Source organism: Erinaceus europaeus, chromosome 15, assembly GCF_950295315.1.
Source record: "Erinaceus europaeus chromosome 15, mEriEur2.1, whole genome shotgun sequence".
In the NCBI taxonomy this organism is placed as follows: domain Eukaryota; kingdom Metazoa; phylum Chordata; class Mammalia; order Eulipotyphla; family Erinaceidae; genus Erinaceus; species Erinaceus europaeus.
In genome coordinates, this window is record NC_080176.1 from 251,029 (window position 1) to 272,894 (window position 21,866).

Consider the following 21,866-nt stretch of genomic DNA (forward strand, 5'->3'; position numbering starts at 1 on the left):
CCCCTAGGGCAATCACAGTCACAAGGGGGTGATTGGAGGTCCTGCGCAGGCCCAGGTCAATGAACACCTCTGTGTGTCCCCAAGTGACTGGAAGCAGCAGACTCTGGGGTTCAAGGGTTTGTTGCTTTTGCAATATGCCCCTGTCCCACAGACAGACAGACAGGTGGGGGATGGAGGAGGGGAGGGGGGGGGATCCTGCAGGAGTGGGGGAGGGGAGCGGGGAGGGGCCTGCAGGAGTGGGGGGAGGGGAGGGGGAGCCTGCAGGAGTGGGGGGAGGGGAGCGGGGAGGGGCCTGCAGGAGTGGGGGGAGGGGAACGGGGAGGGGCCTGCAGGAGTGGGGGGAGGGGAGCGGGGAGGGGCCTGCAGGAGTGGGGGGAGGGGAACGGGGAGGGGCCTGCAGGAGTGGGGGGAGGGGAAGCCTGCAGGAGTGGGGGGAGGGGAACGGGGAGGGGCCTGCAGGAGAGGGGGAGGAGGGGCCTGCAGGAGAGGGGGGAGGGGAGGGGGGAGGGGAGGAGGGGCCTGCAGGAGAGGGGGGAGGGGGGCCAGCAGGAGTGGGGGGAGGGGAAGGGGAGGGGCCTGCAGAAGAGGGGGAGGGGAGGGGGGCCCTGCAGGAGTGGGGGCCTACAGGCGCTTGTAGGTGCCCAGGAGTGCCTTGCAGTTGGGGCAGTGGTGGTCCACGTCCTGGAGTGCATCTATGCAGAAGGGGATGAAGCAGCAGCCTGCCACGCACCTGTGGAGACAGGGTCAGGGGCCTGGGTAGGCTGGGTAGGCTCTGACACCAGAGGTCAGGGGCGGGGGCGCGGGCGCTCTGGCAGGTGCCAGAGCTCACAGGCCTGAGGGGAGGGCTTTCACCCCAGGAGGCCCAGATGTCACCTATAGGGGTAACTATCACCCCAGGGCTCCCCAGCCCTCACCCCAGGGACACCCAGCCCTGCCCCCAGTGTGGCACCCCTGTGCCTCCAGCCCATCCAGCCAGCTAACCCCAGCAGGCACAGGCTCCCGCAAGACAGCCAGGTGAGGGTCCCGGAGTGGTAGGTCATCTGTGTGACAGTCATCTTCCCACAGGACGGGCAGCACATCTGCACTGGACGGTCGTAGAAGGACACAGGCTGCTGCACGTACACCGTCTGCACAGCTACTGCAGGAGGGACAATCGGGGGGCAGGGCTGGCGGCATGGTCAAGTGGTGGGGAGCAGAGTGGGGGGTTAGATGGGGTGGGGGGTTCGAGCATACATGGCAGAGCCACCCACTGTCCAGGTGCCATTCCCCTGCTGCAGAATAAACTGTCTGTGGTCAGCAGGACCTGGCTTGGGCCAGCACCTCCCCTCTCATGCCTGGGTTCAGTGGCCAGAGCACCAGAGTGATTCCTCCTTCACGCTGCCAGATGGGCTGGCAGCTCGGCGTCCGACGCACGCCAAGGGGCCCTGTCTCTCATGGAAATAATGACTCTAGCTCTCCTCCTGCAGGGACCTGTGGAGCCCATGTGACGGGTGGGGAAACAGAGGCACATAGAAGGACCCTCTCTGAGCTGCTGCCCTGCCGTCAGTAAGTGACTCTGACCCTGTTCAGCCCCTGGCACTTGGGTCCACCTGTGCACAGGAAGAGCCAAAGGGCCAGGATCAAGAACATGCTGAAAGGGGGAGGAGCCACCCACAGTGGGCGGGCGGGCAGGGGTCCACTGCTCCCTGAGATAGGACCGCTGGGCGGGCGGGGCCTCAGCCTCGCCCCAGTGCCACCCAGGAGGTGCTGAAGCACCAGGGGAAGCTCCCACCCCGCGCCCCCCGCAGCATGACGGGTGGGCCTGCCAAGGCTCCCAGCTTGTGAGAGAACAACACCTTCCACAGGGCACCCAGGCAGTCAGTGGCCTGGGGACTCAGGAAGCAAGCCGCCGCCACCTCCTTTTATTTACTTAGTTTTGCCAGCAATGTGACCCCTGGGGCTTGGTGCTGGTGATTCCACTGATCCTGGAGGGGTTTGGGGCTTTTTTTTTTTTTTTCCTTTTTCTTTCTTCTCCACAGAAGATGAGAGACAAGGAGGCAACAGGAGTGAGGGAGAGAGGTGGAGAGGGAGATGGAAGCTCCGCGGGGGAGGCCAGTACCTGGGCTGGCGCTGGGCTGGGGCGCAGGCTGCGTGTAGTAGGTGGGCGAGGACATGGCCTTCCCGGGAGCGCCCGCCATCAGCCCCGTGGTCGGGCCCGGCGGGGGCGGTGTGGGGAAGTGGGTGTGGAAACCGACGGTCTCCTCGTAGGATGGGGGCGCACTGGGCACCGCGGAGGGGCCCACAGCCACCTGGTATGGTCCGGGAGCAGCCATGGCACCTGCAGGGCAGAGCAGGGGTCAGCACCTCCACACCCCCCTTGGCAGGACCAGCAGGATCCCGAGACCGGGGACCCCTGGGTCAGTCAGAGGGCGGCAAGGCCGCAATCGCAGGCAGGACTTGACTTGCCCGGACAGGCCCTGGTTCCCACCCACAGCCGGAGGCCCTTCTCCCTGGAGCAAGTAAATGCAGCCTTTTCTGGAAGCAGTAAGTACACCAAACAAGTCAGCCAGGTCCAACACTGCTGAGAAAAGGGAGAAGTCTGGGGGTACCACGCTCCCCAACTGCAGTCTATATTGCAGAGCAACAATGATCCGAACAGCCTGGTCTGGAATAGAAATGGACACTTGGATCAGAGCCCACACAGATACAACCACCTGATATATGACAAACGGGCCACATCTCTCAGCAGATGGTGCTGGGAACACTGGGCAGAAACTAACAGCAGACACCAAGGTCACATCAAGATGGATTAATGATCTAGGTATTAGATCAGTAGCTATGAAACTTAGAGAAGAAAAATGTTGCAGGACTTTCACATCAAAGATGTATTTGGAGACTCAACCCCCCCCCCCAGGTACAGGAAATGAAAATAAGAGTAAATAAATGGGATTACATGAAACTAAAAACTTCTGCACATTGGAATAACTAGGCATGGGGCTGGGGGTGAAGTGGCCCCCCAGCCTGCTGAACCCAACACCCCCGCACCCCCAGCTGCTAAATAAAGTGGACTGAACTCTTAAAAAAATAAAAATAACCAGACAACCCTGTAAATAGGAGAAGATATTTGCACGTCACCTATCTAATAAGTGACCAATATCAAACATCTACACAGAATTGGTACAGATCTAAAAAAGAAGTAAGAATAACCCAATAGGGAGCCGGGCGGTAGGTAGCACAGCGGGTTAAGCGCATGTGGCACAAAGCACAAGGACCAGCATAAGGATCCCGGTTTGAGTCCCCGGCTCCCCACCTGCAGGGGAGTCACTTCACAGGCGGTGAAGCAGGTCTGCAGGTGTCCATCTTTCTCTCCCCCTCTGTCTTGCCCTCCTCTCTCCATTTCTCTCTGTCCTATCCAACAATGACAACATCAATAACAATAATAACTACAACAACAGTACAAGGGCAATAATATATATATATATATATATCCCAATTAAAAATTGAGCCAAAAAACTAAACAGTTCCCTAAAGAAGAGATTCACATGGACACATGAAGAAATGCTCCACTTCATTCGTCATTAGAGAAATGCAAACTCAAACTACACTGAGATTCCACCTTGCCCCTGAAAGAATGGCTTCAATCCACAAACCAGGAAGTGACAGGCACTGGAGGGGTTGCAGAGGATGGGGAACTTGCCACATTGCTGGTGGGAATGTAGACTGGCACAGTCCCTTTGGAAGACTGTATGGTGAGTCCTTAAACAGGTAACAATGGAGGGCCAGTGGTGGCACACCTGATTAAGTACTCTCATTACAGTACACAAGCACCCAGGTCCAAGCCTCGCATCTCCCCAGTCCCCCATCTCCGCAGCCCCCATCTCCTCAGCCCCGCATCTCCCAGCCCCTCATTCATCAGCCCCCCATCTCCCCAGACCCCAACACCCCAGCCCCCATCTCCCCAGCCCCTCATATCTCCCCAGCCCCCCATCTCCCCAAATCCCCAGCCCCCATCTACCCAGCCCCCCATCTCATCTCCCCAGCCCCCATCTCCCCAACCCCATCTCCCCAGCCCCCAATCCCCCAGCCCCCCATCTCCCCAGCCCCCCATCTCCCCAGCCCCCAATCCCCCAGCCCCCCACCTCCCCAGCCCCCAACCCCCCAGCCCACACTAAGGAAGACGCCCTGGCCAGGAGTCCTCCTGAGCCACAAGTGGACACGCAGGAGTCTGGCCTAAGTGCCTGGCAGCACCTGGACGCTCAGGGCAGGGCCCCGGGCTTATAGCCGAGTGGCCTGCCACAGGACCCAGGAAACATAGAAGGGGTGCAGGTGCGGGCAGCCCCCAGGGCACCGGGCCGGCCAGCCTTCACTGTCACCTGGGAGTAAGTATGGCCTTCTGCCAGGCTGACGTGGGGAGCCCTTCACAGAGCTGCACCAGGCAGCCTCAGCCCTCAGCCCGATGGCAGCAGTGGGGCCAGCAGGGCTCCAGCCCAACCCCACGCCACAGCCATCACCATCACCATCGCCATGGCGACCATGGAGAAAAGGGGACACTTCTGAGGCTGGAAGGAGTGGCCTACAGAGAGCCGGCTATAGACCGGCTGCCCCCCACCCCATCTGCAGGTCACCCCTGGGGGTCTGTGGTGTCCCGTTTTCTCCGGAGGCATGAGTTGGGGCCTTCGGAGATGTCTGTCTTTCTCCCGGGCCGCCATGAGTGGGGGGGTCCATCACCCACAATTTCTGTCTTGTTTTCATTACAGCTCCCCACCTCCACCCAAGGAGAACAATCAAATTATACTCAAATCTAATTAATTTAGATATAATCTGATTTCTGATTCACAAGAGTAATTAAATGCTAGGAAATAAGATTAGGCCGGGAGGGTTGTGTTTGGAGGGCTCACAGGACTGTATCAACTCTGTCTCCACTCCCCCAGGGAATCACTTCCTCTCCTGAGGGGAGGGAGGGAGTGTTGAGTAAGAGGGTTCACAGACAGGCATTCTCCTCGCTCTCCCTTTCCCCTCTGTCTGCTGGGGCTGGAGGCCTGCACAGCTGCCTGGGCCAGGTCAGGCCAGCACAAGGACAGAACAGGACAGGATGGTAGACACAAACGACCCCAGGCACTGTGGTGTCCTGGGACAGACATGACACTTGCAGAAGTGTTACTCAATCCTACTTCTTACAGAAAATTCAAGATTTAAAAATAAACTACAGGGTCAGCAGTGGAGCAGAGACCTGGGTGAGATCCTGCCTGCAGTTCAAGACAGAATGACAAAGCAGTAGGACACCCGGGCCAGCAGGACAGGGCTCTGGCCCGAGCTCCACCCCCGCCCCTGGGTCTTAGCAATGGCTCAGCAGGTAGAGTGCAGTACCCCACGGGAGCACCCCACGGGAGCACCCCACAGGAGCACACAGGAGCACCCCACAGGAGCACCCCACACAGGAGCAGCACACAGAAGCACACAGCAGCACGTGGGAGCACCCCACAGGAGCACCCCGCCAGCTCCAGGGAGCTCCGCAGTTGGAGAAGCAGGGCTGTGGTCTTTCTCTCTTTCTCAAAATATACTAAAAATTGGACCAGGGTGGTAACAGCTGGTTGGAAGGAACTTGCAGAGGGACGAGTGGAGGCTGCAAATGTGAACAAGACAGAGTGGGGAGTGACACAGGGTCTGCAGGGACTCTCCTGCCTGAGCCTGAGCCTGAGCCTGAGCCTGAGGCCTTGGGTTCAGTCGCCAGCACTGCCTCAGCCAGAGTTGAACAGGGCTCTCAGGAAAAATCATAATAGTAACAGTAATGGGACTGGGGAGACAGCACAGGCTGTCCTGCCTGAGGCTGAGGTCCCCGGTTCAGTCCCCAGCACCATCATCAACCAGGGCTCAGGAGGGCTCTGGTGTCTCTCTCTCTCTCTCTCTCTCTCTCTCTCTCTCTATATATATATATATATATATATATATATATATATATCTTTCCCTCTATATGCCTTTCATTAAAATAAAATAAATAGGGAGTCAGGTGGTAGCGCAACGGGTTAAGCACAGGTGGCGCAAAGCTCAAGGACCAGGTAAGGATCCCGGTTCGAGCCCCCGGCTCCCCACCTGCAGGGGAGTCGCTTCCCAGGCGGTGAAGCAGGTCTGCAGGCGTCTGTCTGTCTCTCCCCCTCTCTCTCTGTCTTCCCCTCCTCTCTCCATTTCTCTCTGTCCTATCCAACAGCAATGACAGCAACAACAATAATAACAACGATAAACAACAAGCAGAAAGAAAAAAAAAAGATGAAGTCGTGAAGAAAAAACAAGCCGAGGTCTGGGAGCCCTGAGGTGGGCTTGTCCTCTGTGTCAAGCAAGTGGACCCCCAAAAGCCCCTCTCTGAGATGCCCTGGCTGCCACCCAGGTCCACCTGCTCCTGGTTCACATCAGAACTGGCCAGGCACTGGCCTGGAGGGCGGTGGAGGCCACCTCACTGATCCTGAGTTCGAGCCCCCATTCCCCACCTGCAGGGAGTAGGCTTCACGAGTGGTGGAGCAGGGCTGCAGGTCTGTCTCTCTCTCCCCCTCCCTTCTAGGTGTCTGTCTCTATCTGCCATGTATCCTGGGTGATGTGGCAGTGAGCCTGTCACCTCTGTAGCCACCTCCCCTCCCCCCAGCACAGCTGCAGTCGCAGCGATGATGACAGCACAGCTGGGAAGCCAGGAAACTCCTGAGGCTCCTCAGGCAATGAGGTCACAAGGCACAGGAACAGGCCGAGGAGCCGCCAGGCCCTGGGGGATGGGGGTGGGGGTGCCCAGGCGGGGCCTGGGGACAAAGGCCAGCAGAGGGGAACAGGAACTAGGATAACAGAGAGATATCCACGTCAGCTTCACAGCAAGAAACAGAACACTTGCTTTGCTTTGCATCTATCACATAGGAGAGTGTCGCACTGGGGAAAGAGACAGCAGAGCATCAACAGGTCCACGTGGTGCTGGGGTTCGAACCGATAACCGCAGGCCAGCAAGGCCGGTGCTGAGTGGCTGGCATCTCCTCAGCTGTTCACACTAATATTTCCCCTGAAACTCTACTTTTCCAAGTGCTTTTTGGTTAAAGTTCAGAGGCTCAGTGGAATATGGGGTCACGATCCAGTTACTGATATTTATAATTGGGAACGTCAGGGAAGACGTTAAGATAATGGAAGGAAGCAGAAGACAGCCCCAGAGGTCAGGAGCAGGATGGGCTGGAGCAAGGGCTCCCCATGCTGCCGCCCACCCCCCCAGGGGTGTAGCCCCCCACCCCCATAGAGTGCGACCCCCATCCGGCCCCCAGAAGTGGATGTCAAAGGAGAAGCCTCAGAGAAGTGGTTTCCTGTCACATGTAGGTGACAAGCTGTTCTAAAATTAGCTGGTCCCGCTGGCCCAGAGCTGTGTGTCTGCAGGAGCCCCACACAAAGGCTGAGGGAAGAAAGGGGCCATTCAGGCCCCAGGGAGCGGCCCGGAGACCGGAGGGCCACAGGTGGGGCCTCCTAGGCCCCCAGATCATCTCAGGACAGCAGGAAGATGACACCACAAAGTGAGAAAGACGCAGAAGCCACGCAATTTGTTCACTGACTAGATAAAGCACTGCTCAGGATTCCTCATGTTTTTAAACAGTTTTCAATTCTGTTATTTTTATAGAGACAGAAACAGAAGGAAGGGGAAGGGGCAGGCAGAAGAGAGATGGAGAGACACCTGCAGCCGCTTCGCTGCTCATGAAGCTTCTCTCTACAAGAGGGAACCGGGGGCTTGAACTCGGGTCCTTGTGCATGTTGGCATGTGGACAGATGGACCGGACCGTAAGGGTGCAATCCCCGGGATTGATGGCTTATTTATTTATTTATTTATTGTTTTTTTTATCCCAAAAACTTAATTTTGTTAAGGAGAAAGAGAAGCAGGTCATCACTCTGGTACATGTGCTGCTAGGGATCGAATTCCGGACTTCACATCCAAGAGTCCATCACTTCATCCAGACAGCCATGGTTTTTTTCAGGAGTCAATGGGAGAAAGTCACAGTGCCACTACCCCTCTACCCCCAGCACAAACACTCTGCCAAGCTACTTGTTTTCTCGTAGACTCAGAAAACAGCTGCAGAAAATATCCTGAGAGGGAGAGGATGGAAGGAGGGAGGGAAGCAGGAAGGGAGGGGAGGAGGGAGAAAGAGGGAGGGAGGGAGCGGAGCGGTTTCCTAAGCTACTGGGGGAGGGGCAGGACCAGCCAAGCCTCTGTGACACAGGAAGTGAGAAACAGTTCTGTCTGCTTCACTTCAAAAATATAGAAGTTGGGGGTGAAACTCAGAGGAATGGCTACAGCCCAGCTTCCGGACTCAGGGGCAGTGCTGGCTCTGGGCTGGGGTGGGAAACCCAGTCACCACGGAGGACGGGGGCAGCAGCAGCTTCCTGGATTCCAGTGAAGCCACACCCCAGGGGTTTTGGTGACACATTCCCTGGGCTTCCTCAAGACACACAGTGACTTGGACGCTGATAACAACTTAAAAAAAAAAAAAAGAAGAAAGAAAAAAAGGAAGGAAGGAAGGAAGGAAGGAAGGAAGGAAAGAAAGAAAGAAAGAAAGAAAGAAAGAAAGAAAGAAAGAAAGAAAGCAGAGAAAGGAAGACAGGAGGGGGAAGTCGGCAGATCTGTCCTGGAATTTGTTTCTCCCTCCAAGGTGGGCAGGGAGGAGCTGGGGTTCGAGCCCAGGCCCAGGAGCATGAACTCTGGGTTCCACCTAGACTCCGCCGCAGAAGCCACTCGTAGAAGTAAAGACTTTAAATCTGTAATACAGGCAGGCGGGCGGTGGCGCAGCGGGTTAAGCGCAGGTGGCGCAAAGCACAAGGACCGGTGTGAGGATCCCGGTTCCAGGCCCCGGCTCCCCACCTGCAGGGGAGTCGCTTCCCAGGCGGTGAAGCAGGTCTGCAGGTGTCTGTCTTTCTCTCTCCCCCCTCTCTGTCTTCCCCTCCTCTCTCCGTCCTATCCAACAACGACGGCATCAATAGCAACCACAATAATAACTACAACAATAAAATGAGGGCAACAAAAGGGAATGAACAAATATTTTAAAAAGTGAATTGAATTAAAATAAATAAATAAATCTGTAATAGTTGGCCCTTAAACTAGTCCCAACTGTGGGAGGCTGGGGAGGGAATTTATACATGGTTTTCTTCTTTTTTTTTTTTTCTTCCTCCCATTAAGAAACAGTTGATGGGGTGGGCAAGACAGCTCAGCTGGGAAGGCACCTGCTTTGTAGCGCCTAGGACAGGGCAGGTTGCAGCCCTGCTAACCCCATGGAGCTGTTTTCTCCCTTTCTTTTCCTTTTCCACTTCCTCTTTCTTTGCTTTGCTTCATTCCCAGAGCCCTGCCCAGCTCTGGCTGGTGGAGGTGCTGGGGATGGAGCCTGGGAGTCTCGGGCAGGAGAGTCATTTGTATGACTATCTGTATTATCCCGTTGCTTTCTATCTGAACAAGTCAGAGTGGTGAAGGCCCAACGACAACAAAGTGTGTGAACACTTCCTGGTTGGTTTGTTAGCAGCCTGAGTTGATTTAATCTTCCTCATTGACGTTTTTTCTGACATTTTATCTCTAGTTTACCTTACTGTAAAAACACAGAACTTACAATACCGTTTAGGTTCTGGGTGAAGTTTCTAGTCACCAGTAGTATTATCAGAGCTCAATTTCAGGTGGCCAACAGTTTGCGTGTGCTGTTTTAAAGACTGCATTTATCTACTAATGAGAAAGATAGGAGAGAGAACTAGACATCGCCCTGGTACCTGTGCTGTACTGGACTTGAGACCTCATGTTGAAAGCCCAAGGCTTTACACACTGCACTACCTCCCAGACCACACCTTGTTTGATTTTTTAATTTAATTTTTTTAATTGACACCAGGATTACTGCTTGGGCTCAGAGCAAGCACTATGAACCCACCCCATTTCCAGCAGCTATCCCCATCCCCATTTTGATAAGACAGAGAGAAATGGAGAGGGGTGAGGGGAGAGGGGGATAGAGAGAGACACCACCACCCTCAGCCCTCATGTGCTGCTGGGGCTGGGACCCAGGGCCTCATGCACAGCAAGGCAGGCATCCTCCCAGTGAGCTGTCCCCAAACCCCCTGTTGCTATTTCTCATTGAACCTAAAGAAACGCCAGCAGGGAGTCAGGCGGTGGTGCAGTGGATAAAGTGCAGGTGGTGCAAAGCGCAAGGACCAGAGTAAGGATCCTGGTTCAAGCCCCCGGCTCCCCACCTGCAGGGGAGTCGCTTCACAGGCGGTGAAGCAGGTCTGCAGGTGTCTGTCTTTCTCTCCCCCTCTCTGTCTTCCCCTCCTCTCTCCATTTCTCTCTGTCCTATCCAGCAATGACGACATCAATAACAACAATAACCACCACAACAATAAAATACAGGGGCCACAAAAAGGGGGGAAATGCCAGCATGTCATCCAGAGCAGCCCCAGGGCTGAGGAGTCCACGTGGGCCCTCAGAGGTAGCCTAGACACACCAGCTGAGCTCAGGAGGCACCCCAGCCCCCACCTCCGTCTGGGAAGTCTGTGCAATGGAGGGGAGAGGGAGCCAGCCTGGGAACCAGCTTCCATCTGCAGCGGAGCGTCACATGGACAGCCTAGGGTACCCATCCGCACATCCCAGAGCCGGTGCAGCCAGACACAGTCCTGCCAAGACACTCAAGCCACAGCCCAGGTGGAGCTTCCCTTCTTTAAGGCTTACTTATCTGTAGCCATGAGACAGACCATAGAAACCAAGCCCCAGCACCACTCCGGAGTGTAGGTGGGGGTGGGATCAGTGCTGTGCCCCAGACTAGAACTAAAAGAGTCGGGTCGGGGGGAGGCAGTGAAAGTGCCCTTTGCCAGAGCCTGGCACACAGTAACAACACCAGGTGAGCTGTGCCACCTCGTGTCCCCAAGCACCCTGTCCAGGCCTCTTGTCCACCAAGCTGCCCCTGCTCTCAGTCCCTCCCAAGAGCAGTGACAGGCCTCCCCACGCTCAAATGGAAGCCCCAGGGTGCTAGCGGCCCCCGCTGCCGGGCCGGGCCTAAGGACCAGGGAGCGTGGACAGCAAGGTGCTTCAGGCTGGTGTCTGGGAACGGACCCGGGACCCTCCCAGTAGTCCGGAACACACCGCCACATGGACACACGGCCACATGCACACCCCAAGGTCGGTCCGGGCTGACGCCTTCGGGTGACAAGCAGGCCTGCTCTGAGGTCTACCCCGAAGCCTGGACCTCTGGGTGGAGCCCACCGTCCTCCTCCCTGGCCCGAGAGTGGGTCCCCGGCCAGGGACACCCCAAAAGTCATGCGTCCAGGGAGCAAGGGCGGGGAGGCCTGTCAACCATGAAGGCGGCGCAGCCGGGTGTCGGCCTGGGTGCCACCCCCACCCAGGCCGGGGAGCGGTGTCGGGGATACTGCGGGGACACTTCCTGAAGGGCTCACAAGCCCCCTGGGCCTCCTGCTACCCCGACCCCCAAGGCACCCCAAGCTCCGTGGACCTCAGGCGCCCAGGGACAGCCCGCGGGGCCGGGGGGCGGGTGCCCAGCTGGGGCCACCCCTCCACACACACCCACCCAGGGTTCCGGGGCCCTAACCCTCAGCGACCAGGCACCCGGCGGCTGGCGGGGACCCCCGGGACGGGGAGAGAAGCACAGACACCCCCCACACGTAGGGGCGAATCTGCGGGGCCCAGCCTGGGGGAGGGGCGCAGAGAGACTCTGGGACTTTCAACTTCCAGATACTCGGCTCCAGAGCGGAAAAGCAACTTTCCCGGGAAGCCCCGGGGCGCAGCAGGCGAGAAGACGAACCCCACCCCACCCGCACCGCGGTCCCGCCTCGCAGGACCCCGCGCCCCGGAGTCCCCGCGCCCCCCGCCCCCGCGACCCCGGAGTCCCCGCACCCCGCGCCCCCCGCCCCGGAGTCCCCGCACCCCGCGCCCCCGAGCCCTGCGCCCCGCCCCCGCGCTGCCCGCCCGCCTCACTCACCGCCAGCGAACCCGAGTGTGGTCTGGCCAACTCGCCAACAGGCCGGGGCTACCGGGCGGCGGGGCGGGGCGGGGCGGGGCGGGGCGGGGGGGGCGGGGCGGGAACCCCGGGGAGGGCGGGGACAGGGGGCGGCACAGGGGCGGGGACCCCTGGGAGGGCAGAAGCCCGGGGGCGCACAAGGGGCGAGGACCCCAGGGGGCGGCACAGCGGGCGGGGACCCGGGGAGGGGGAGAAGCCCGGGGGCGTGAACTCCAGGGAGCAGGGACCCCAGGGAGGGCGGGGACAGGGGGCGGGAACCGCGGGGGCGGGACAGGGGTGGAACCCAGGGGAGCAGGGACCCCGGGGGCGGGCACAGGGGGCGGGACAGGGGGTGGAATCCAGGGGAGCAGGGACCCTAGGGAGGGCGGGGACAGGGAGCAGGGACCCCGGGGGCGGGGACAGGGGGCGGGACAGGGGGCGGCACGGGCGGTGGAGCCCCAGGGAGCAGGGTCCCCGGGGAAGGCGGGGACGGGGAGCAGGGACCCCGGGGGCGGGGACAGGGGGCAGGCCAGGGGGGTGGGATCCCCGGGAGCAGGGACCCCAGAAAGGGCGGGGACAGGGAGCAGGGACCCCGGGGGCGGGGAAAGGGGGCGGTACAGGGGGGGTGGAACCCAGGGGGAGCAGGGACCCCCAGGGAGGCGGGGACAGGGGGCGGGACAGGGGGTGGAACCCAGGGGGAGCAGGGACCCCAGGGAGGCGGGGACAGGGGGCGGGACAGGGGGTGGAACCCAGGGGGAGCAGGGACCCCAGGGAGGCGGGGACAGGGGGCGGGACAGGGGGTGGAACCCAGGGGGAGCAGGGACCCCAGGGAGGCGGGGACAGGGGGCGGGACAGGGGGTGGAACCCAGGGGGAGCAGGGACCCCAGGGAGGCGGGGACAGGGGGCGGGACAGGGGGTGGAACCCAGGGGGAGCAGGGACCCCAGGGAGGCGGGGACAGGGGGCGGGACAGGGGGCGGCACGGGCGGTGGAGCCTCAGGGAGCAGGGACCCCAGGGAAGGCGGGGACAGGGAGCAGGGACCACGGGGGCGGGCACAGGGGGCGGTACAGGGGGTGGAACCCAGGGGAGCAGGGACCCCGGGGGCGGGCACAGGGGGCGGGACAGGGGGCGGCAAGGGCGGTGGAGCCCCAGGGAGCAGGGTCCCCGGGGAGGGCGGGGACAGGGGGCGGGAACCGCGGGGGCGGGAACAGGGGGCGGGCCAGGGGGGTGGAACCCAGGGAGCCGGGACCCCAGGGAGGGCGGGGACAGGGGGCGGGACAGGGGCGGCAGGGGCGGTGGAGCTCCGGGGAGCAGGGACGCCAGGGAAGGCGGGGACAGGGAGCAGGGACCCCGGGGGCGGGCACAGGGGGCGGCACCGGCGGTGGAACCCAAGGAGCAGGAACCCCGGGGGCGGGCACAGGGGGCGGCACAGGGCAGGGGCGCTGGCCCTTCCGGTTTCTCCCGCCCCCGCGCCCGGACACGCGAATGCTCCCTTGCCGCTCCCGCCAGCCTGGATGGCACCCAGATGGCTCCCACACTCTCGTCCCGCCGGTTACCCGCAGTCTGGCTCAGTTCCCTCGGAACCACCTCCTTCGGCCCCTCCTGGCGGCTGTCCGTGCAGGCTCACCCCTCGCTCTTGCCTGACCACCACCCCCCCCGCCCAGGGGCCCCCGCTGTCACCCTTCCACCCTGCGAGAACTGGGACCAACTGGGACCCCCAGGGCGTCTCCGGAAGCATGTGGCCCGGGGCAAGTCTCTTCTTTGGTTGGGAGCTCCACACCTGCTGGGGGACCCACGTGCCTGAACTCCGGCCAACCTGGGCGTCCACTCTCAGGCCTCCACCATGCCCACAGCTCCTCCCTCAGCCCTGCGGACCCCAGGATGGCCCTAAACCCTAAGCTCTTCTCCCAGCCCCGGGGGTCCCCAGGATATCCCCAAACTCTCCTCCTTCAACCTCAGGGAGCCCCTAGGATGTCCCCCAACCCTCAGCTCCTCTCTCAGCCCTGGGATCCCCAGGATGAGCATGAAGAGGAGGAGGGACTAGAGAAAGGGGGGAAGGAGGAGGGGAGAGAGGAGGAGGGAGCAGAGGAGGGGAGAGGAGGTGGCAGAGGAAGAGGGGGAAAGGAGAGAGAGCAGGGGGGGAAGGAGAGACAATGAGGGGCAGAGAAGAGGGGGAGGAGGGGACAGAAGAGGGAGAAGGGGTGAGGAGGAGGAGAGAGATGGGGAGGGGCGGGGCCAGAGGAGGAGGGGGAAAGGAGAGAGAGGAGGGGGCAGACAGCCCAGGAGATAGGGATGGGCAAATGGCAGGACTTCATGCCTGAGGCTCCAGGATCCATCCTTGTGGTCATATGCAGAGCTGAGCAGTGTTCTGTTCTCTCTCTCTCTGTCTGTCTCTCTCTCTCTCTCTCATAAACAATGTGCGGGAAGTATGAAGGCAGAGTTGCCAGGGCCTGGGAGCATCAGGGTAGAGTGCCAGCCGGGAGAGCAGGATTCTGAGTGGCAGACCCTTGCTCACTAGCTAGCCCCACAGAATGTGAGTCTTCAGGCATGAGCCTCAGGCCCGGGCTGGGGGTCTACCCCGAGGATGGTGGACAGGTGCAGCGGTGAATTCCCTGTGCACGCTGTCCATCCCGTCTGTCTCTCCCCCACCCTTCCTCACCAAGGCTGGAAGAGCTGGCCAGCGGGTTGGGCAGTGGGGCCACACCTGTGGGAGGCCCTCAGGCACCCCCAGGGCTACAGGAGAACAAGGGTGCTCCCCAGGTCACCTGAGGGCTGCGGTGTCAGCAGGAAGGGTCAGTCTGACCTAAAGGGGCCAAAGGCAAAGGACCTGGCGGCCTCCCTGCAGCCCACTGAGCTTGCTGTGCCTGGTACGCCCTGGAGATGCTCCTGTAAAGGAAGTTCTGGAGATGTGAGCATCACACGGCATCAAAAAGGCTCCTCTTGTGCGCCGCGGCTCCACGCCTAAAACGGGTGAGACAGGCGGCTTTGGGTCATGTGTGTTTTACAGTCTCCAGTCAAGTTAAATGTGGAAAAGGGGGCAAAGAAGTGAGAGATGTTCCTGGTGCTGAGCCGTCCACATGCCTCAGCGTCCAGAAGTTAGCAGAAGGGGCTCTGACCGAGGCACTCCCCCCTCCCCACCTGGGGCCCTGACGGGAGGTGGGGGGGGGGGGTCTTGATGCAGAGCATCAGGGGTTGGAAGGATGCAGTCACGCTGATGTCCTCTGCCAATGCCACTGTGAACGTGAGGTGGTGCCGTTACCCAACTCCTCAGCACACGGACACGAGAGAATGGAAAATGGGGTTCAGACAAGCACATCTGCAGGGGTGAGGTGGGAGAGTATGGGCAGAATAAGCCACACGCTTGTCAGCTGGGCCAGAAGGAGCTCGAGGTCCAGGCAAGCCGGGAGGACCAAGGAGGCCCGGCACCGGCTGGGGTGGACGAGCCTGAAAGACACGCTTGGAGAGAGGCCACGTGTCAGAGCACGTCAGGGCTGCAGGATGGAGGCTGAGCAGGTTCTGGCTGCCTGGGGGTGGGGCTGGGGTGTCTTTGGAGAAGTGATGGAAGCTGCTGGCTCACAGAGGGCACAATGCTGCGAAGATGCTGCCAGCCACGGGCACTTCCAGGGGGCGGGGGGCTCGTTGGACTGTACAGGAATCACATGTGACGGCCTCTCATAAGCCAGGATGGGGCTCTGACCCATCTCCATCTCAGCAAGTGAAGACGTCTCTTTCTTAGAGACGGGCATTATTTACGGGGGTGCAAGGCCGGGGCACCGTTCTGGCAGGTGCCATGTCAGGATGAGCCAGGAACTTGAGGCGCGAGAACCAAGTGTGCTGTCACGTGAGCATCCCCCCCCAGTCACTAAGAGATGTTCCTCAGCGTGGAGGGGGGAGCATCACCCTGGGACATGCAGTGCCGGGAATGAACCAAGTGTAGACACACACCCATGTAGACACGCGCACACACACACACCAGCCACATCCTGGGTAGCAGCGCCCTTCCTGGGGTGCACAGTTCTCCTCAGAGCTTGGTGTCTGGGTCTGGGCTGGGCGCCCACACCTGCTTCTCCACCTGGGGGTGGGGGCTGTGTGCCCTGAGGGCCTGGGACCAGGAAGCGGCTGGTCTGGCTTGGAGTGAACCAGCTGGCCCACCAGAGGCTCCGGACCTGCAGAGGAGGAAAAGCAGGCTGCCTCCATGGATCAGAAGGGGAGCCCTTTAGGCAAAAAAAAAAAAAAAAAAAAAAATGAAGGGGGGAAAAAAAAACACTCCCCCCACCAGAGGCCATGCTCCCCAGTGCCCTGGGGGGTTGAAACATGCAGAAGCATGAAACTGAATCACTGTATTTCACCAAATACAAAAGTAAATTCCAAGTGGATCAAGGACTTGGATGTTAGACCACACACTATCAAATACTTAGAGGAAAATATTGGCAGAAGTCTTTTCTGCATACATTTTAAAGACATTTTCAATGAAACGAATCCAATTACAAAGAAGACTAAGGCAAGCATAAACCTATGGGACTACATCAAATTAAAAAGCTTCTGCACAGCAAAAGAAACCACTACCCAAACCAAGGGGCCCCTCACAGAATGGGAGAAGATCTTTACATGCCATACATCAGACAAGAGTTTAATAACCAACATATATAAAGAGCTTGCCAGACTCAACAACAAGACAACAAATAACCCCATCCAAAAATGGGGGGAGGACTTGGACAGAATATTCACCACAGAAGAGATCCAAAAGGCCGAGAAACACATGAAAAAATGCTCCAAGTCTCTGATTGTCAGAGAAATGCAAATCAAGACAACAATGAGATACCACTTCACTCCTGTGAGAATGTCATACATCAGAAAAGGGAACAGCAGCAAATGCTGGAGAAGGTGTGGGGTCAAAGGAACCCTCCTGCACTGCTGGTGGGAATGTCAATGGGTCCAGCCTCTGTGGAGAACAGTCTGGAGAACTCTCAGAAGGCTAGAAATGGACCTACCCTATGACCCTGCAATTCCTCTCCTGGGGATAGATCCTAAGGAACCCAACACACCCATCCAAAAAGATCTGTGTACACCTACGTTCTTGGCAGCACAATGTGTAATAGCCAAAACCTGGAAGCCACCCAGGTGTCCAACAACAGATGAGTGGCTGAGCAAGTTGTGGTATATATACACAATGGAATACTACTCAGCTGTAAAAAATGGTGACTTCACCGTTTTCAGCCGGTCTTGGATGGACCTTGAAAAAATCATGTTGAGTGAAATAAGTCGGAAACAGAGGGATGAATATGGGATGATCTCACTCTCAGGCAGAAGTTGAAGAACAAGATCAGAAAAGAAAACACTAGTAGACCCTGAAATGGAATTGGCATATTGCACCCAAGTAAAAGACTCTGGGGTGGGTGGGTGGGGAGAATACAGGTCCATGAAGGATGATAAATGACATAGTGGGGGTTGTATTGTTAAATGGGAAACTGGGGAATGTTATGCATGTACAAACTATTGTATTTACTGTTGAATGTAAAACATTAATTCCCCAATAAAGAAATAAATTTTTTAAAAAACGCTCCCCCCCAGAGGCCATGCTCCCCAGTGCCCTGAGAGGTTCTTCTCCAGGGTGACTCTCCCTTTGTAGTTATTTCCAGAGCAGAAACCTACTTCCCAGATCAGAGACCCAGTGCTGAACAGTCTGTCTCCACAAACCCGGCTTCTGAGACTCCCGTCCCACAGCAGGACGCTGTCTCCAACCACACGCCCAGTGGGTGAGACCTCGGCAGGGGTTGCACACCCCAGTCCTGCCCTGCTGCCCCAGTGGAGTCCTCATCAAAATGAAGCTGAACAGGGCCAGGCGGTGGTGCACTTGGCTGAGTGCTCACATCACAGTGCGCAAGGACCCCGGTTCAAGTCCCTGGTACACACCTGCATGGGGGAGGAAGCTTCACAAGCGGTGAAGCAGGGCTACAGGTGTCTCTGTCTCTCTATCTCCTTCTCCCCTCTCAATTTCTCTCCGTCTCCATCCAATAATAAATAAAATATTTAAAAAGAAACTATCTTTTTTTAAACATGGAGGTGAAGTGGGGTGAGCTTGGAGACACAGAAGGAGAGACACAGCACCATTCTCCCCACTGTCTGACACCCGCACTCCCGTGTGGGGCCATGATCTTGAACCTGCGTTCTCACGTGTGGCCAAGTGTGCGCTCTACTTGGTGAGCTATTTGCTGGCCCCCAAACATTTGAAAACACCAGTCCCCTGTGGAGGAACCTCCAGGCCAGGGGCCCCCAGAGCTGGTGACAGACCCTTCCTGCCCAGTGAGGCACCCACAAGACATGGGTGAGTCCACAGGTGAGAGAACCCCCCCAGTGACACCCTGATGTGCAGACTGAGCCGAACACGCCCGCTGGACAACGGGCAGAGACTGTGGGTGGCAGCGGGCAGCCTGTCTGGCCCCCAGGACCACGCCAGCCTGTCCACTCTAGGCTCACATCCTCTGCTAAACCCTATGCCACTAGGGGGCAGCACCAGGCCCTAAAAGACAGGGAGGGGTGGAGAGCACCGGGCTAGCAGGTCACCGGCCCGCAGGTCACGCGGCCCAGCTCTCAGTGGGTGTGCTGCTGTCGGCCCACCAGGGGAGGCACAGGGCTCATCAGTCAGCCTAACTTCACAGCACAGAGAGACCCGTCCTCTGGGGTTCTGCGCAGCTGGGGGAACTAAAGGGGCCTGACAGGAGCCCAGAACCCCACTTCCTTAGCCAGCAGCATGTCACGCTGGGGAGGGGCCCTGCTCCCCCAGCAGCCCCATCGCAGGGAGGCAGTGAGCCGGCAGAGGGGTTGACACTCTGTGGAGGCCGCACAGCCCGAGCCCAGAGGCAGCGGTGAGCTGGGCAGCTGTTCGGAGCCTGTGCTTTGCTGTGCCCAGGCGAGCCTCCAGGGGTCTAGAACCTTCAAGATGGCCCAGGGCCATCCTTCACCGTCTCAGAGCCTATCTCCCACCTCCCACAAAGCCAAACAGAAAGAGGAACAGCTGCCCAGTTCCCAGCTCAGCTAGGGTCTGGCCAGTCCCTGCCTCTCTCGTTGACACCTCTTTCCTCCAGGGCCCGTGCCATGCAAAGGGGCATCATGCCCTCTGGCCTCTGGGCACACTCTAGCCAGGCATCCCTGTGCTTCCTGGAACCTGAAGCCTTGTGTCTGTGTCTGCAGTCAGCCTTGGGCCAGCTGGCACCTCCCCGGGAGGAGGGCTGTACACCCAGGGGGGCTGAGCACCCAGGACTAGGCTGCCCCTGGGAGGGGGGCCAGGGCTGGTGGTCAGGGGATGGCCAGGCCCCCAGGGTCGAAGGAGATGGCCAAGCAGAGTTCTAAGGGGACAGGCCTGGGCAAAGTCCTCGGGGCTTCCAGCTCCCTCCTGGCCTGAGGCCATGAGCCAGGGCCATGTCACTGTTTGCTCAGCTGTGCACCAGCTCCGGCCCAGGGCACACTGAGGAGGACATGAAGCGGTCATAAGACTTCAGTTCTTTCTAGCTGGTGTCACCATTGCCCCCACGCAGCGACCTCAGATGCCCTGTGTCTGCCCACAGCCCTGAAGGTCCTGATAAGAAACCAGTCCGATGATCAAAGGGACCCGTGACAACAGCCACCCTCCCCGTGGACACAGCTCCGTCTATCAATGAGGGCAGCAGGGCTGAAATTCAAGGCTTTTCTTCTTCTGAGCGAACCCCTTCCCAGTAGCCAGCCCCCACAGCCCCACCCCAGGATTTCCAGGCAGAAAGGCAAGTGATGAGGAAGGAGTGACCTGACCCATTTCTAAAGCTGGGCAGCCACATCCCGCAGGCATGCAGATTGGGAAACAGCAGGAGTGGAGTCTGGTGTGGCCGTGGGGGGGTGGGGGACACCCCCGGGTGAGTCAGTCCCAGCATCCACCAAGATGCCTGAAGAGGGTCAGCAGATGACTCGCCTGGTAGATAGGGCACACACCTTTTCCCACCTGAAGCCCCTAGGTTCAGGCCCCAGGGCCACATAGAAGCCCCAAGATGCTGGGGAAGCTCTGTGGATGGTAGTTGGGGGCTGTGGTCCCTCCCTCACTCCCTCCCTTCTTCTCTCCCTCCCTATTTAGAGCAAAAAGAATGATGGTGTTGGCCTGGCAGCAGTGGAATGGCACAGGCACTTCAAACAATCGGAATAAGTGAAAAGAGAGGGCAAGAAGGAAGTGCGGGCAAGGTGGTGACACACCCAGAAGAGCACCCATGTTACAGTGCACAAGGACCCGGGTTCAAGCCCCTCGTCCCCATCTGCAGGGGTAAATTTCACAAATGGTGGAGCAGGGCTGAAGCCCCCCCCCTTTCTCTCTCTCTCTCTCTCTCTGTCTCTCTCTCCCTCTCCGACTTCCTTACCTCTCAATTTCTCTGTCTCTATCCAAAATAAGTAAATATTTAAAAGAGTGAGAAAGGGAGGCTTGATAGGGGGCCAGGTAGGTGGTGGTGCACCTGGTTAAGCACACACACTACTATGCACAAGGACCCGGGTTCAAGCCCCCAGCCCCCACCTGCAGGGGGAAAGCTTCAGTGGTGAAGCAGGGCTGCAGGTCTCTCTCTCTCTCCCCCCTTCTCTCCCTCCCTTCCTCTCAATTTCTGGCTATCTATCCAATAAAGATAATAAAACAAAATTTTTTAAAAAGAAAAAAAAGGGAGGCTTGACTGGGTCTGTCTCCCCAGAGACTGTGTGCTGGCCTCAGGCAGTGGTGTCCTCAAGGCTGTGCCCAGGAGGCTAGGCACAGCCCTAAACAGAGGGGACAGACTGGATAGGGAGCTTCGGGGTGGGGGTTGTTGGAGGGTGGAGGTAGGAGAGGTGTGGGGGGAACTGACCCATTATGACAGCACCTCCTGGGCTCCCCTTCCGGGGCTCCCCTGCTGGGGAGTGGTAGCAGAGGGTACAGTAACAGCTGCTAGCCACCAGATTCTCCAGCACAGGTGGGGGTAGATAGCATAAAGGTGAGCAAAGAGACTCTCATACCTGAGACTCCAAAGTCCCAGGTTCAGACCTCCACATCATCATAAGCCAGAACTGAACAGTGTTCGGTTAAAAAATAAATTAAAAGAATTAAAAATTAAGAGGGGCTCGTGGTGCTTGAGCATACATGATATACAAGGACCTGGGTTCGAGCTCCTGGTCCCCACCTGCAGGGGAAAAACTTTGTAAGTGGTGAAGCAGGGCTGCAGGTGTCTGTCTCTATCCAATGAGGAAAGACAATAAAAACTTTTTTGATAAAAAATAAAAAAAGAGAGAAGGAAAGACACTGGTTCACACTCTGGTTCACACTGTGAAGCTCCCCCCACCTCCGAAGCTGCTTCCCTGTGGTGTCCGGGGGCTCAAACCCGGATCCCTGAGCATGGTGATGTGTGTGCTCTACCCAGTGAGCCACCTTTCCTAAAAAACACAAGGGAACGGGCAGGGGAGATAACATAATGGTTAAGCCTGGGGTTCACAAGTCCTAGGTTCAATCCCCCTACCACCATAAACCAGAGCTGAGCAGTGCTCTGGTCGGTCTCCCTCTCTCTCTCCCCCTCTCTTTCAAAAATAAATAAAATATTTTTTTAAAAAAAGGGAAAAAAAGAGAACAGTACAGCAGAGCTGACAGTCCACATGGCATTTCTCCTCCTCCTCCTGTTCCCCCCTTATTCCTAATTTGCAGTGCCAGGAAATGAGCCCAGGTTTGTGGCCTCCACTGAGCAACCTCTCTGAGTCAATGTTCACATTCTTTTATTTTGGGAGAGCGAGCAGGAGAGAGAGAGAGATACCACAGCACTGCTCATCCCCCCACAAAGCTGCTTGGTGTTGACAGACTGCTGTGGCTCAAACCCAGGGCCTCGAGCTTGGCCAGGCACAGGCTCTGGTCTCTCACTTCCATTCTCTTTTCTTT

The 21,866-nt window shown here is 58.4% G+C and overlaps 1 protein-coding gene across 2 annotated transcripts; it reads right to left on the minus strand.

Annotated features, from left to right (window-relative positions):
• Positions 1–562: 562 nt before the first annotated feature.
• Positions 563–12,051, minus strand: LITAF (lipopolysaccharide induced TNF factor). Of its 2 annotated transcripts, none has more exons than XM_060172348.1 (4): positions 11,946–12,051; positions 2,099–2,317; positions 982–1,135; positions 563–730 (listed from the first exon to the last, which is right to left on the minus strand). In XM_060172348.1, the coding sequence occupies exons 2-4, from the start codon at positions 2,310–2,312 to the stop codon at positions 622–624; spliced, it is 477 nt and encodes a 158-aa protein (XP_060028331.1). In that variant the 5' UTR covers positions 2,313–2,317; positions 11,946–12,051; the 3' UTR covers positions 563–621. The 2 variants fall into 2 exon arrangements, with proteins under 2 accessions (XP_060028331.1, XP_060028330.1); XM_060172347.1 differs by having other exon boundaries at positions 565–730; positions 982–1,138.
• Between the last annotated feature and the right edge of the window lie 9,815 nt (positions 12,052–21,866).

What these genes read in the sequence shown, in the direction of transcription:
- LITAF (XM_060172347.1), bottom strand. Translation starts at nt 2,312, where the DNA reads ATGGCTGCTCCCGGACCATACCAGGTGGCTGTGGGCCCCTCCGCGGTG. An exon ending in CCAGCCCAGCGCCAGCCCAG is followed by an intron (nt 1,139 to 2,098) that starts GTACTGGCCTCC and finishes TCCCTCCTGCAG; the next exon opens with TAGCTGTGCAGACGGTGTAC. An exon ending in GGGAGCCTGTGCCTGCTGGG is followed by an intron (nt 731 to 981) that starts GTTAGCTGGCTG and finishes CTGTCTCCACAG; the next exon opens with GTGCGTGGCAGGCTGCTGCT.